The sequence below is a fragment of the Hemicordylus capensis genome, chromosome 2 (genome assembly GCF_027244095.1).
Source record: "Hemicordylus capensis ecotype Gifberg chromosome 2, rHemCap1.1.pri, whole genome shotgun sequence".
NCBI lineage: Eukaryota > Metazoa > Chordata > Lepidosauria > Squamata > Cordylidae > Hemicordylus > Hemicordylus capensis.
In genome coordinates this window covers 42,957,426-42,973,052 of record NC_069658.1, presented here as the reverse complement: position 1 = coordinate 42,973,052, position 15,627 = coordinate 42,957,426, and the positions used below count along the sequence as shown (strand labels likewise).

Here is a 15,627-nt window from a genome sequence, read left to right as displayed (position 1 = left end):
TACACTCAGTTCCCCATAAATGTGCTTACAATAAAACTCCCATTTATTTTAATGGAGCTCACTTCACTTTCAAAGTGAGTGTTCTTGGGATCACAGCCTAAAGGATATAGCTAGCTTGCCATTTACTGTATTTGTACTAGCCTAGCAAGCACTTCATCTACCCCCAACCCCCAACATGTAATTTCACAAAATATTAGCCTCATCAATTTCATGTAAGCCATTCTCCCTGCTCCCACACCCAAAATATGCAAGTAGCTGCTATGCTAAAGTGTCTCCGTTCAGAGAAAGGTCTCCCTCCTGTGGCAATTTCTTTCCAGCAAGTTTTAAGATGAAAACGCTCTTGATGCATGCAGTTATTCAGAAATGTCTGCATTCTGTAGAGAATTGATTCTGGGGGGAAAGGATCATTGCTCAGGCTGAACACCTCTCTCTTCACAGAAATGGGCAGTGATCATAACTCCATCACAGAGCAAATGCTTTTCCGCATGTAACTTATCAGACCATTCCTCCGATACATTCACCTGCACTCTGAACTGGTATTGACCCAGAAGGCTGGACATGAGTTTTTTCTGGACATGTACATTTGCTTTCAAATGGAACATTGTGCACCCCTCTTACACCGAAAGCTAAAAAGTAAGTGACTGGCTAGCATCAGCTCCTAGCAAAATGATAAAAACACAGTCCACAGGCTGGCTTTATTTTCTATAAGGAACATATACAATTGACATTAAATGGCATGTACCACAGCAAACAGAGAAGCAGTTGAAATCTTAAAGTAGCAGTAGGAAAGGAGTTGTAGACAGTGGATTTATCCCACGGTATTTTAAAATGAAACACACAGGGAGGCAATTTTCACTGATCTCATAAGAACGTAAAAACAGCCCAGCTGGATCAGGCCCAAGGCCTATCTAGTCCAGTATCCTGTTTCACACAGTGGCCCACCAGATGCCCTGGCCCATCTCTCATGCCCTCTACAGTCCCTGCACCTACTAAAATCTGCTCCTGAGAACTGGGAGACCATTGCAAGCAGGACAGTATTTGGCCCCGAGGGGTGGGGGGGAGGCTGCAGCAAGAAGCAAGGATGAGTAAAAATTATCTCTCCCTGCCAACATAAATGGAAGTTACTTCCATTTACGAGACAACAATTTAGAATATAACTTGGGGAATTTGAGGCTTGGGAGATGAAACTGCAGGCTGTGTGCTACATGTGGAATACCCCAATTAATATTCTCCACCCTCTCATGTAAGGTAAGGACATTTTTCACCCCACCCTCACCCCACTTCCTCTTATGGTTGCACCCATAGATTTGACACAAGGCATGGAAGAGGGAGAACTCTGAGACCTTTTTATTGTATTTTGGCCCTGGTGTTTATTGCTATGTCAACACTGTGCTTTCAAGCAAAGCAACCAAGTGCATCTGCATAGATAAATGCCTTGAGATGGTATCTGTACAACTGGCTGAGTTAAAAAAACAGATTTAGATGGGTCAGAAGTACAAGCTCCCCTACAGCCTGAAGAAAGTAGTTATTCCTTTGTCATTCAAAACTGAACTCCACAAAATGCTCAATATCAAGTCACATTTATTCAACAATTCTACAATGATTTTTTTAAAAAATTACGTTTTTCCCTTCATAACAATCCACAAATAATGTACTAATAAAAAGATCTTCAGTACAGTACAGTACAGTGATTCAGTGTGGGTTTTGGGGTGATGGTAAGAACTATGAATGTTTAAAACCAGTAATAAAAACATTAGAAAAACAATTAGGTCTTCTTCATGAAAAACTCTGTGTTTTACCTTTCAGGACATGAAAATCAACCAGCAATTCAAGACTGGTTTTTCAGATGATTTATGATTACAAAGAGCCCAAAGTTGTATTAAGTATATAATCCTTTACTCAGTAAAAAAGCTTTTTGGTTTGGCTTACGACCCAAAAAGTTTTGGAGCATATCCATCCCATCTAACGAGCCTCCAGGCTTCAGGATAAGATTTCTGTATTTCATTCCAGCCTAAAAGAAAATAAAACGGGTAGGTTAGCATTTCATGTTTATGTGAACTTTTGAAATCCACAATAAATCAAGACAAAGGAAACTTGAGCAGTATGGAAGCAGCAGGTAGTCTTGGCTGACAGCTGACATGATTATTTTCACCCTAACACACACTGTTCTTCCACCCACCATCCCAACCACTCCATGGAGTGACTGACACAAAGCCTTCAGAATAGAAGGCTCCAACACTCAATTATTACAAAAACAGCAAACTAGATTTTTCTTCTGAGTTTTGAAAGAGCTGCAGCAACTAGAGAAACGCATTAGACTCTCAATAAGGAACACCATGTGGATCTCTTCACCACAGTGGGAGTTAAACAAAATGTTGTGATAAACTCTAGCATATAAACCAACCCTTAGATAGCTGAAATAGTGTGGAGACCTCCACAAGCTGACTGTGAAGGAAACACACCTGCCAGGCAATGAGTACAGTCATTGTATGTATTCCCAGCATCTTAGGAGTTAAGGGTATACAAGACTGAGCTTACATCTCTAAACACGTATACTACATTTTAAGAATGATAGAAATGGCATGTAGTCACCTTAGGCAACACTTCAGAAGGTCACTTTCCCCTGTGTACTTTCATTTCATAATTCCAAAGGGGCAGCTGCATTAATCCATTGCAACCCAAACAGAATCTTGTGGCACCTTAGGAACATAGGAAATTGCTTCATACTGAGCCAGATCATTAGTCTGTCTAGCTCAGTGTTGTCTACACTGGCTTGCAGCAGGTCTTCAGGGTTTCGGGCAGAGGTCTTTCCCAGCCATATCTGGAAATGTCATAGATTGACCTAGAGGCCTTTTGCAAGCCAAGTATATGCTCTCCCTCTGAGCTACAGACCCTTCCTTTAAAAATTAACACATTTATTGCAGCATAAAGTTTCATGGTCCAGAACTGATCTCTTTTAGATGAATGTTTATCCTCAGAAAACTTTTACACACACGTGGACAACCTTTTACCCTTCTGACTGGATCTAATTTGTATTTGTGCTCTGCATAACAGTGGTACATGCATCATTCTTGCATAACTGGGCTTTCTGGCCTCACTTGAGACACCACTTTACCTCCTCCCCTCTGAAGAAGCTGTCTCTAGCTCACAAAAAGCTCATGCCATAATACCTTTGTTAGTCTTTGAAGTGCCACAGGATTCTGTTTTTAATCTACTTTCCAGCAGGCTTATGAGATCACCTGGCATTTAGAGTGTCCATGTGTGAGCCCCTCCATCAATTTTGCAATGCTTGGACCAATATGAACCAAATTGGGTACAGCTGTAGGGACACCTCAACTGAATCATTTGTGATGATGACATCCATCCTGAGTCAAGATGGCAGATGCGTAAACTTTTGAGGCTAATTTGTGAACCGCTTAACTGATTTGAACCAAATCTGCTACAACTGTAGGGACACATAGGGATGTCTCAATGGCGTAATTTGTGATGTCATTCATCCCAATTCAAAATGGCGTACATGTGAACTTTTGAGACGCAAGTGGACTAACGAGAACTTTCTAACCGATTTGAACCAAATGAGGTGCAGTTGTAGTGAGTGACACACAGGAACACCACAATGGTGTAGTTTGTGATGATGTCATCTACACCAATTCAAGATGGCAGACGCTTAAACTTTTGAGGTGCAACTGGGCTAACTGATTTGAACCAAATTTGCTACAGCTATAGGGGCACATGGGGAAACTTCGCCATCGTTTATGTCATCCACCCTGATCCAAGATGGCAGATGTGTGAACTTTTGAGGCACAAGTGCACTAACTTGAGGACTGTCTAACTGATTTGGACCAAATTTGGCACAGTTGTAGTGAGTGTTCCACACAGGGACACCTCAATGGTGCAGTTTGCAATGATGACATCTACCCTGATCCAAGATGGCAGATGTGTGAACTTTTGAGGTGCAAGAGATTTAACTTGTGGACCTTGATTTGAGCAAAATTTAGTCCAGCTGTAAAAATAATGAAAGGAAAGTAGGCAGATTAGTTCTTATTAGAACAACTTGTTCTGTTTTATTATGTTCCTATCAAGTAGCTGCCATTATATAGAGGTCTGAAAGTGTTCTTCCACTCATGCAATTGTATGAGGAGCTGGTCCACAGATTACTCTATTTATATGGAAGGGTGTTTCTAATGTAGTGACTCCTGCACCTAAGCTTTCTATGTGGATATCCCTGCTAATTGGGCAAAGAGGCACCTTTTAACATGGTGATTTTATTTAGCAGGCGAAGAGTAACTGGCCCTATCCACCCCCAGCATAGTTCTTCCAGTGACTGTTGCTGGTGTCTATCTTATGTTTCTTTTTAGACTGTGAGCTCTTTGGGTACAGGGATCCATCTTATTTATTTGCTATTTCTCTGTGTAAACTGCCCTGAGCCATTTTTGGAAGGGCGGTATAGAGATCAAATAAATAAATAAATAAATAAATGATATAAACGAATGCGTGCCCAATGCTGCGCTTAGACGAGAGGTGGGTATGATTAGATTGGAAACTTGCTATTGGAGGACTATCATATTATTTTGGTTAAAATTTGTCTTCTCTTGCGTAGGACTGGCCCCCCTTATTAAGACTGATTGTTTCCGATTTAAGTGGCAGACCCAAATTGCTGACAAATTGGCTCACTATGGTTTCTCTCAGGATGAGATTATAAAATTGGGATATGATCGTGCCAGGATTGAGATTAAACAACGTATCATGGACATGGAACTGCAGGAAGAAGTCGCTTCTCTACCTAAGAATTTCTTTCTAGGGGATCAAATCTTCAACACTAAACCAGCTAACTATCTAAGTCTAGTTACCATCCCCAAATTTAGACGTGCTCTGACGCTCGCCCGTCTTAATGCGCTCCCATCTGCCGTCATGAAGGGAAGATTTAAAGGTATCCCTTTTTCTGCTCGACTTTGCCCTTGCGGGTCTGGTCAAGTGGAGACAATTGCGCATGCCATACTTTATTGTAACTTTTATAGGGACACCCGCTTAAGATTAGTGTCCCCTTTGTTGCAACGTTTTCCCGGGCACTTGGATGACTTCTGTTTGAAGTACTTATTGTCCAGTTCTGATGACAACCTAATCATCAAAATGGCAAGGTATTGTCATATCATTTGCACCATCCACTCAGGTTTTCAATAATGTTCTGTTCTTTTCTTTCCTCCCCCTGTGATTCCTGTTTCATGATTGCAATGGAGGGTGTTCTGCGGTTTTCAGTCAGACCTATTTGGAGTTCACCATAACTGTTCTAATTTTAACTTGGTACTATTGTGTTATAATCTGTCCGTTTTATTATGCTGAGTCTCTTTTCTTATATGTAAGCATGTAAGTATGTATGTTTTAGCTATGCACTGGTCCATGACCGTAATAAAGGACTGACTGACTAAACGAATGAATATTTTCAATCCATTTCCTTGAACATTTTCACATCAGTGCTCAAAGTTCTGTGCGGGATATCCACTGCTTATATAGATAGGTTTCCAGGTAGCAAGCTGTCCTAGACAAGTAGAGATGCATATCGAAAAGGGCTGCACAACTTTGGCCCTCCTGCAGATGTTGATCTACAACTTCCATAATCCCTACTGGTAGCTGGGGATGATGGGAGTTGTAGTACCAAAAACAGCTGGAGGGCCAAAGCTGTGTTGTCCTGGCCTAGAGTGGCCATATAGAAGTAGGCTAGATTTTTGTAATACCTTTTTGTTGGACGTCTTGTCTCATCTAAAATCACTAGTAATTCTTCACTTTGCATCTCGTTTTATGTTTCTACACATAAACATTATTATGTTTATTCCTCCCCCCCCCCATATTCACTGGCTTCCCTTCACTTGTCATGTTAGCTTTAAAAACTAACTTACTACTTTTAAATGCTTGCACTGTGTTGCTCTTGATTATTGCTACTCGTTAATTTCTTGCCATACTCCATCTAGATCTCTATGTTCCTCTGGTGTCAAGCTTTTAATTAAACCAACAATTTCATCTGCTGTCTCATGCCTTTGTCTGTCCTCTTTGGAAGCATCTTATCTTTAGAATTCACTGCTCCAAGACATTCATGGTATCCAGTCCCTCCTGCTTTTTAAGAAGTGCCTCTAGGCTTATCTATTTCCATGTCTTTCCCAATTAACTCATGTATATTAATTTGTTTTCTCTTGCTCAATTCCCCCCCGCTTAACACCTATTCCCCTTTCTTCTTCCTCACGGGTCTGTTCATTTAGATAGTAAGCCTCTGAGCAAGATTCTGTACTATTTTTTAATTACATGTCTTTAAACTGTACAACAGCTTTTTAAAAAGACATTTAATAACGTTTATTGCTATTATGGCCTCCCATATGGAGAAAGACAACATAAACAAGTCTGTAATCTATTTCCTCTCAAAAAATTGTGGACCAACAGGCCAGTTGCAAAACCCATCACTATTATTCTTCCACAATGGCCTACTCAATAGTTGTATCATTTGTTGCTCTCTTATGCAGGCACCTTGAGTGCTACTACACACTACCAGCTAGCAACATACTAGCTAACTTATTAAGAAGAAAGGGAAAGCGACAGGTTACTGTTTACAGCAAAACGAGTGTGACCTATGAGCGAATCAAGCCATATAAAACCTGAATGCTTTTCAGCCTGTATGTAAATTATGTATTTATTTAATTATATTTGTACACCATCCAAAATTTACATCTTACAAACAGAAAGTAGTGTTGGCTGTCTGTTGTGACATATGTATTATTACAAAAGCTTCTGCATCACCTTTCCAGTTGTATTGCTTATTTATAATACAGAACAGAAGTAATTCTTAGTCCTATTCCGACATTGTTACACCTGTGTTCAGATGCCTTAGCAAATGTACAAGTTTTTTGTGTGTGAATGACCTACCTGCATTCATTTAAAAAGGGAACCTGAGTACAGGCCCCTCAAATACACGGTACACATAGGAAGTATGCGACTGTACCTGCATTCAATGTAATGTGTTAATAACTGTATCTAAGAACAGATCTGTAGCTGCATACAGTGTATACAGACAGTAAGAATGTTGAACATAGAAAGGTGACTAGGGCTCTTGTTGAAGACATAACTATTTATGGGGTTTCAGCCTTAGACCAGCTTGGCTATTTGATGAGACCACAAGGGAAGGACCGGTAGCCATACTGCCAAATATATGCCATCAGCTTTTTACAAGAACTACTGGCATACACTGAAATGGATTAACTGGTTTAGAAAAAGCTTCTAAGCTTTAAAAATAAATGCAGAACTACAGAATACAAACACCAATGCAACTAAACAGAGCAATAAAATGTCCACACACCTTAATGGGGACATCCAAATTATGTGAAAGAAATCAAGTCACCATATAAATGGGGAGTGTTAACCAAGGGAGCACAATCTCAAAGTTCAGATAACATGCATCCCACAATATTTTTTGTTTCATACCACACAAAAAGTACCCACTGCAACTTTAAAAATAATAAAATACTGTTTATACAGAATGCTAGTGATACAAAAATACAGAATACTGATACTAAGAAAACCAATGATATTTCCTAGTCTGAAATCAAATTAGGACCATCCTATTAGGTGGACCTATTAGGATGGTCCGTCCGAAAAGGCTGCTGGACCCAGTGGGATTTCAAAAGGCCTTGGAGGATTTTGACGTTGGTGCAGCCGGTGATTCTGTCGATGCCCTGGTGGGAACCTGGAACAGGGAACTCAACAGGGCAGTAGACACGATTGCTCCTAAGCGTCCCTTCTGACCTGCTGAAAAAAAGGGCCCCTTGGTATACTGAGGAGCTGCGGGGGCTGAAGCGGTTGGGTAGGCGACTAAAGTGCAAGTGGAAGAGAACTTGGTTCGAATCTGACAGGATTCAGCACGTGACCAATTTGAAGGCTTATGCAGTGGCAGTGCGCGCAGCGAAAAAGAGATTCTGGTCTGCATGCACTGCAGCTGCAGGTTCACGCTCGGCGGAGCTATCCTGGGTTGTGAGGAGTTTGGTTTCTCCTCCTTCTACTTCCAATCAGTCCCCGGGGTTGCTCTGCTGTGATGCCTTTAATGGGTTCTTTGCGAATAAGATCTCCTGTATTTGGGCTGACTTGGACTCCACTATTTCTGCAAGGTCTATGGAGGAGGTGTCCAGCAATCCTTCTTGCAGTATTAGATTGGATCAGTTTCAATCTGTGACTCCTGAGGATGTGGACAAGCTGCTTGGGGTGGTGCGGCCTATCACCTGTTCTCTGGATCCTTGCCCGACTTGGCTGCTTCTATCTAGCAGGGAGATTGTTGGAGATGGCCTAATTAATATCGTAAATGCATCGCAGAGGGAGGGTAGGGTGCCCCCGCTGCCTGAAGGAGGCAATGATTAGACCACTCTTAAAGAAGCCTTCCCTGGACCCCTTAGCGATGGACAGCTACAGGCCAATCTCCAATCTCCCTTGGTTGGGCAAGGTGTTTGAGAGGGTGGTGGCTGACCAGCTCCAGGCAGTCTTGGAGGAAACTGATTATCTAGACCCATTTCAAACTGGCTTTAGAATGGGCTATGGAGTTGAGACAGCCTTGGTTGGCCTGATGGATGACCTTTACCGGGGAATCGACAGAGGGAGTGTGACTCTGCTGGTTCTTCTGGATCTCTCGGCGGCGTTTGATACCATCAACCATGGTATCCTTCTGAATCGCCTGGGGGAGTTGGGGATAGGGGGCACTGCTTTGCAGTGGTTCCGTTCCTATCTCTTGGGTAGATTCCAGATGGTGGAGCTTGGTGACAGTTGCTCCTCAAAATGGGAGCTGTTATATGGAGTCCCTCAGGGCTCCATTCTGTCACCAATGCTTTTTAACATCTACATGAAACCGCTGGGTGAGGTCATCAGGAGGTTTGGTGCTGGGTGTTATCAGTATGCTGATGACACCCAAATCTACTTCTCCTTTTCATCCCCAGGAAATGGCACTCATTCTCTAAATGCCTGCCTACAGGCAGTAATGGGCTGGATGAGGGAGAACAAATTGAAGCTGAATCCAAGCAAGACGGAGGTGCTCATTGTGGGGGCTCAGAATCTGAGGGGTGAGTTAGATCTTCCTGTGCTGGATGGGGTTACACTCCCCCAGAAGGAGCAGGTGCGCAGCTTGGGAGTACTCCTGGACCCAGGCCTCACCCTGGTATCTCAGGTGGAGGCCATGGCCAGGAGTGCTTTCTATCAGCTCCAGCTGATTCGACAGCTGCGTCCATTCCTCGAAGAGGATGACCTCAAAACAGTGGTGCATCAGCTGATAACCTCCCGGCTTGACTATTGCAACGCGCTCTACGTGGGGCTGCCTTTGTACGTAGTCCGGAAACTTCAGTTAGTTCAGAATGTGGCAGCCAGATTGGTCTCTGGGGCAACCCGGAGAGACCATATGATGCCTGTTTTGAAACAGTTACACTTGCTGCCGATATGTTTCTGGGCAAAATACAAAGTGCTGGTGATTACCTTTAAAGCCCTGAACGGCTTGGGTCCAAGATATCTTAGAGAGCGCCTTCTTTTACATGATCCCCACCGCACGTTAAGGTCATCTGTGGAGGTCTGTCTCCAGTTGTCACCGGTTCGTTTGGTGATGACTCAGAGGCGGGCCTTCTCTGTAGCTGCTCCTGGACTGTGGAATGCACTCCCAGCAGAAATTCGTAATCTTGATTCTTTGCTGACCTTCAAGAGAGCCCTTAAAACCCACCTGTTTGGCCTAGCCTTTCAGGGTTTTTAATCAGTTTTTAATTGTTTTAATGTTAACCTGGTTTTCAGGGTTTTAATTGTTTTGATAGTTTAATTGTTTTTTAAGTTGTTTTAAATTGGTATTTATATCTCTGTTTTAATTGTTTTTAATGTTTTCTGTTTTAATTGTAAACTGCCCTGCGCCATTTTGGAAGGGCGGTATAAAAATCAATCAATCAATCAATCAATCAATCAAATAAATAAATAAATAAATGCCTTACAAAAATGTAGTTAGCTCTCCCTTCTAAAGTAAGTCTATTGTCCGTGCAGATTTACATAGCTATCAATCATTTGACACAAATGAAGCAGAAATGCTTCAAATTTGCTGATTAATTCCTTTCTAGGGTTTTTTTCTCTTTTTGGGTGTTATAATACAAGCAGATCCTGCAACAGACCATTTTAACATCAAGCATCATAAAACAAATTTCCTTACCTTTGGATTCATTATCCCTTCTTTTTTAAAACAATTGTAAAATATATCCATAGAGAAGACTTCACTCCATAGGTATCCATAGTACTGAGCATCGTATCCACCTGCCAAATGTCCAAAAGTAGCTGGCATATTTGTACCTTAAGTGGATGAAGAAACATGGGATGTACCAATACATAGGGAGAAAGTGTGAAACAGAATGTCCTAGAGAAGGGTCTGAAGGCCCTTGATGTAGTTACAACTCTGAAGCTAAGGAAGTATGAGCATGGTGGCCAGTATCTGTATGGAATATTGTCTGAGAACCAGTGTTCCCTCTAAGGCAAGTGCATGTGGACATGCACACAAGTTGTTTTGATGTCCGCTCAGTTCATTTTAGATCCCACTCAGGCTGAATCAGGACGGCTCCACTCTGAATGCACGTGCATACACACTGCCCAGAACAAAACATATTCTGCACACACATGAAAAAAAATTAGAGGGAACACTTCTGAGAATCTCACACTGCTCTGAACTTCTTAAAGGGAGGGAGCACAAATATGCAAAGTAAATATCATTTATGGAATAGGCAACATTGAACTTTAGTCTCTTGATTATTCTGAACTCCTCCATGGGAAGCTACTTCCCAAGGTAAGCTGGGAAGCAGTGGTCAGCTGAAAAGACCTGGTGCAGGGATGCACAACTTTAGCCCTCCAGCTATTGTTGGACTACAACTGCCATCATCCCCAGGAACACTGGCCAATAGTCAGGGATCATGAAAGCTGTAATGCCACATTTGTAGGAGGGCTGAAATTGTGCAGCCCTGACCTGGAGAGAAGTCAGAGTTTATAACAAATTGTAAGGAGGAAAAGACTAGCCATTCATGGCCATTTGCAGTTCACAGCATTGCTCTGAGCTGAGTGCAGGAAGGGATGCCAAGGCAGTGTATATCCCTGATGGGAGACTACCTCCCTCTCCTCCAGCTGTTCTCGGCTCAGAACACTGGTTGACAAGAGTGCTAAAGAGGGATGTGTGGGGTGGAGATAACTTCCTCTTGTGCTCTACTTAGCATATTCAGGCCTTCAGCCCAAGGAGGCAGGGAAGGGAGTTACGAGTAGGACAGAAGTAATAAGAATGTCAAAAGCATACCACACCACTCTGGAAATAAGACAAAAAGATTTTAACACAATTCTGTTACATGAACAACATAATCCCCTCTGTTTGAAGGGAAGTCCTAAATTTTTACTGACGTTTATGAAAGTAACAAGAACTAAACTGAAGTCCATACCTAGAGTTGCAGGCACCCCCAAAATTTCATCACAGTACTTGGCGTATTCTGCAGCAGGGTCAGCAGAAGACTTAGTATGAACTGACTGATCAACTTTGCTCAAAACAATCTGACGAAGAGTCAAAAGACCTAGTTAAAAAAGAGGAGCAAAATACCATTATAACAAACCCAGAACTAAAGGAGAAGAGATTTGCAGAGATGTGATGAATACTGCCAAGCCCTCTCAGGGGAAAAAAAATAGAGTACAGAGTGCTTAACAACAGATCAGAATTAATAAAAGATGCCATTAAAAACTCGAAATTGAAAGAGCTTTGGCTAGAATGAATTGGAAAATATATAATGCTAAATGGCAGTTTTTACAGAATGAATAGTGCCGAAAAAGAGTTGCAATTAGTCATGTACACATATGGTGCATACGTAATATAGTCATCCCTTGACAATTGTGAGGGTTCCATTCCAGGAAAACTTCATGGCTGGAGAATTCGCAGTCGATGAGCCATTAGAATCAATGACAAACAGGGGGTTGGGGTGTCACAGTTGTGAAATACAGTAAAAAATAGTTTTTAAAATCCAGTAAAATACATTAAAACCCCTGAAAATCATCCCCGAACCACCAGAAATAACCTCTGACCCTTGGAAATCACCCCTTGACCACTGTCCCCTCTAACAGGAATTCTCATATGAATTCTCATATGTTGTTGACTAAAACTCCCATAACCCCCAAGCAAAAGCCACTGCAGCTAGGGATTCTGGGAGTTGTAGGCAACAACATCTGGGAATCCCTCTTAGAGGAAGCAGTGCCCCTGACCCCAAGAAATTGCAAAAAAACCACCCACCCAAATGATCAAAAAATCTCACCAAACTGCGGGTACTCAGGTCATGGTTGGCAAGACCTGCCATAATTGCCCAGTCACGAATACTTAAAACCATGACTGGGAAACCTGCGGTTGGAGAGAGATGACTGTATGCGAAGTTGTCTAAAGTGCATGTCGGTCACTCATTCAGAAGAGCGAATGACAAGGTCTACCACAGGAAAACAAAATTATTTGGCATCCAGTTCAGAACTTGATCCTCATTACTTTTCTCGTTCTAAAGGAGACCCCACAGCATATTTGCTAGATGCTTGTCATAATTCAAAACACTGAAGCACTTTGTATTTCCTTTGCATTTCCAGGGGGATATCCTTACAAGCCTATCCTCTTAGAGTGAGTTTCTTTCACTCTAATTATGGCAAGAATTATCATACAAACATAAAAAAACCAAAAGCAAGCAAGCAAGAATGGGAATACCTGTGTTGGCTAGCCGAGAAGCAACCAGTTTTTCAAGGAGATCATCTGGGACCTGGCTTCCATCTTTATAATGTTTAGACATTTGTTGTAAAGGTTCTTTTTCCCATACCCAGTTCTCAAACATTTGTGAAGGTACCTCTACAAAGTCTGTTTCCACATTAGTTCCACTAAACCTAGCAAAATCAGTCTATGAAAGATGGGAACAAATACAAATATGAATACAAATGTATTTTTTCCAATCAAGTATTTTATATATTGATATAAAATATCAATTTTAAATTGCAATATATTTTGCAAAATATATATTGATAGGTGTTATATAAGTGCTAGGCTATAGCATTATATCCCACGCTATCAACTTCACATTATACCTCTAGAGCAGGGCTGTGCAACTTCGGCCCCCCTGAAGATGTTGGCCTACAACTCCCATAATCCCTGGCTATTGGCCACTTTGTTTGGGGATTATGGGAGTTGTAGTCCAAAAAGAGCTGTGGGGGCCTGAGCAGGCCTGCTTTAGAGTAATAAAGAACCCAGAACTTTGCTATGCAAATACCAACAAGCTTAATTCTTTATACCTAAGTTCACCATCGGTAGGAAACAAATTTAAAGCATATGTCTGCTAAGGCAAGTTAGAAACTGTACAATTGATCTTCATATGGATTAGGACTCACTCATTGTGAGGACATTTTTAAAAATGGGAAGCACAGAAAGTAACTCTACAAACTGAAGAAGAAGAAAAATCCCAGATGTATCCTTTGACAAGGCCTAAGAGCATATAATGTAGTCACTTTGCTGAAGCTAAGCACGTTTAGGTTTTGTCAGTGCTTGGATTGGTTACCAACTTTACATACAGTGAGGGAAATACAGTGGTCCCTCGACTTACGAAGTTAATCCGTTCCGAATGCACGTTCGGAGGTTGAAAATTTCGTAAGTCGAAAAGCGCACCCACGGAGGTCTAAAAAAATTCATAAGTCGAGTAAGCCGCATCTAAAAATTCGTAAGTCGAGGAAACCGCATCTAAACCGCCAACGGTTTCCGTTCGTAGCTCGAAAAATTCGTAAGCGTGCGGCCATTTTTGTCGTTCGTAAGTCGAAAACATCGGATGTCGAGTAGTTCGTAAGTCGAGGGTCCACTGTAAGTATTTGATCCCCTGCTGATTTTGTCCGTTTGCCCTCTGACACAGAAATGACCAGGCTATAATTGGAATGGTAGGTTTATTGTAGCTGTGATAGACAGAACAACAACAAACAAACCCTCAAAAGCCCAGTGCCCAAAAGTCAGCGATGGATTTGCATTGTAGTCAGGGAAATAAGTATTCGATCCCCTATCAACCAGCAAGATTTCAGGCTCCCAGGTGTCTTTTCACTATATGCAGGTAACGAGCTGAGATGAGGAACACCCTCTGTAAGGGAGTGCTCCTAATCCCAGCTTCTTACAGTACCTGTATAAAAGACACCTGTCCATAGAAGCAAGCAATCATTCAGCTTCCAAACTCACCACCATGCCCAAGACCAAAGAGCTGTCGAAGGATGTCAGGGACAAGGTTGTAGACCTGCACAAGGCTGGACTGGGCTACAAGACTATCGCCAAGCAGCTTGGTGAGAAGGTGACTACAGTTGGCATGATAACTCACAAATGGAAGAAACACAAAATAACTGTCAATCCTCCTCGGTCTGGGGCTCCATGCAAGATCTGACCTCGTGGAGTTGCAATGATCATGAGAACGGTGACAAAGCAGCCCAGAACTACACGGGGGGAACTTGTCAATTATCTCAGGGCAGCTGGAACCATAGTCACCAAGAAAACAATTGGTAACACACTACGCCGTGAAGGACTGAAATCTTGCAGTGCCCGCAAGGTCCCCCTGCTCAAGGCAGCACATGTACAGGCCCGTCTGCAGTTTGCCAATACACATCTGAATGATCCAGAGGAGAACTGGGCGAAAGTGTTGTGGTCAGATGAGACCAAAATCGAGCTCTTTGGCATCAACTCAACTCGCCGTGTGTGGAGGAGGAGGAATGCTGCCTATGAGCCCAAGAACACCATCCCCACCGTCAAACATGGAGGTGGACACATTATGCTTTGGGGGTGTTTTTCTGCTAAGGGGACAGGACACCTTCACCGCATCGAAGGGACGATGGACGGGACCATGTACTGTCAGATCTTGGGTGAGCACCTCCTTCCCTCAGCCAGGGCATTGAGAATGGGTCGTGGATGGGTATTCCAGCATGACAATGACCCAAAACACACAGCCAAGGCAACAAAGGAGTGGCTCAAGAAGAAGCACATGAAGGTCCTGGAGTGGCCCAGCCAGTCTCCAGACCTTAATCCCATAGAAAATCTGTAGAGGGAGCTGAAGGTTCGGGTTGCCAAACATCAGCCTCGAAACCTTTCTGACTTGGAGATCTGCAAAGAGGATCTGCAAAGAGGAGTGGGACAACATCCCTCCTGGGTTGTGTGCAAACCTGGTGGCCAACTACAAGAAACGTCTGACCTCTGTGATTGCCACCAAGTACTAAGACATATTTTGTGAAGGGATCGAATACTTATTTCCCTCACTACAATGCAAATCCATCGCTGACTTTTGGGCACTGGGCTTTTGAGGGTTTGTTTGTTGTTATTCTGTCTCTCACAGCTACAATAAACCTACCATTCCAATTATAGCCTGGTCATTTCTGTGTCAGAGGGCAAACGGACAAAATCAGCAGGGGATCAAATACTTATTTCCCTCACTGTATACTCCTTTACATGGGTACATATAAGACTGCCATATATGGAGTCAGAACATTGATCCATTCAGCTCATTATTGTCTCTCCGGGATTTTAGACATGGTTCTTTCCTAGTCCTACCTGGAGCTACTAAGGATTGATGATTGATT

The 15,627-nt window shown here is 42.4% G+C and overlaps 1 protein-coding gene across 2 annotated transcripts in view; it reads right to left on the bottom strand.

Annotated features, from left to right (window-relative positions):
* Window positions 1-656: 656 nt before the first annotated feature.
* Window positions 657-15,627, bottom strand: part of NLN (neurolysin) — a 72,742-nt gene continuing 57,771 nt past the window's right edge. For both annotated transcript variants that reach the window (XM_053296581.1, XM_053296582.1), the window contains 4 exons: window positions 12,749-12,935; window positions 11,460-11,588; window positions 10,199-10,335; window positions 657-2,011 (listed from right to left, as the gene is read on the bottom strand). In XM_053296581.1, coding sequence (XP_053152556.1) covers window positions 1,880-2,011; window positions 10,199-10,335; window positions 11,460-11,588; window positions 12,749-12,935 — 585 coding nt within the window. In that variant the 3' untranslated portion in view covers window positions 657-1,879. The remainder of the gene's footprint in view (window positions 2,012-10,198; window positions 10,336-11,459; window positions 11,589-12,748; window positions 12,936-15,627) is intronic.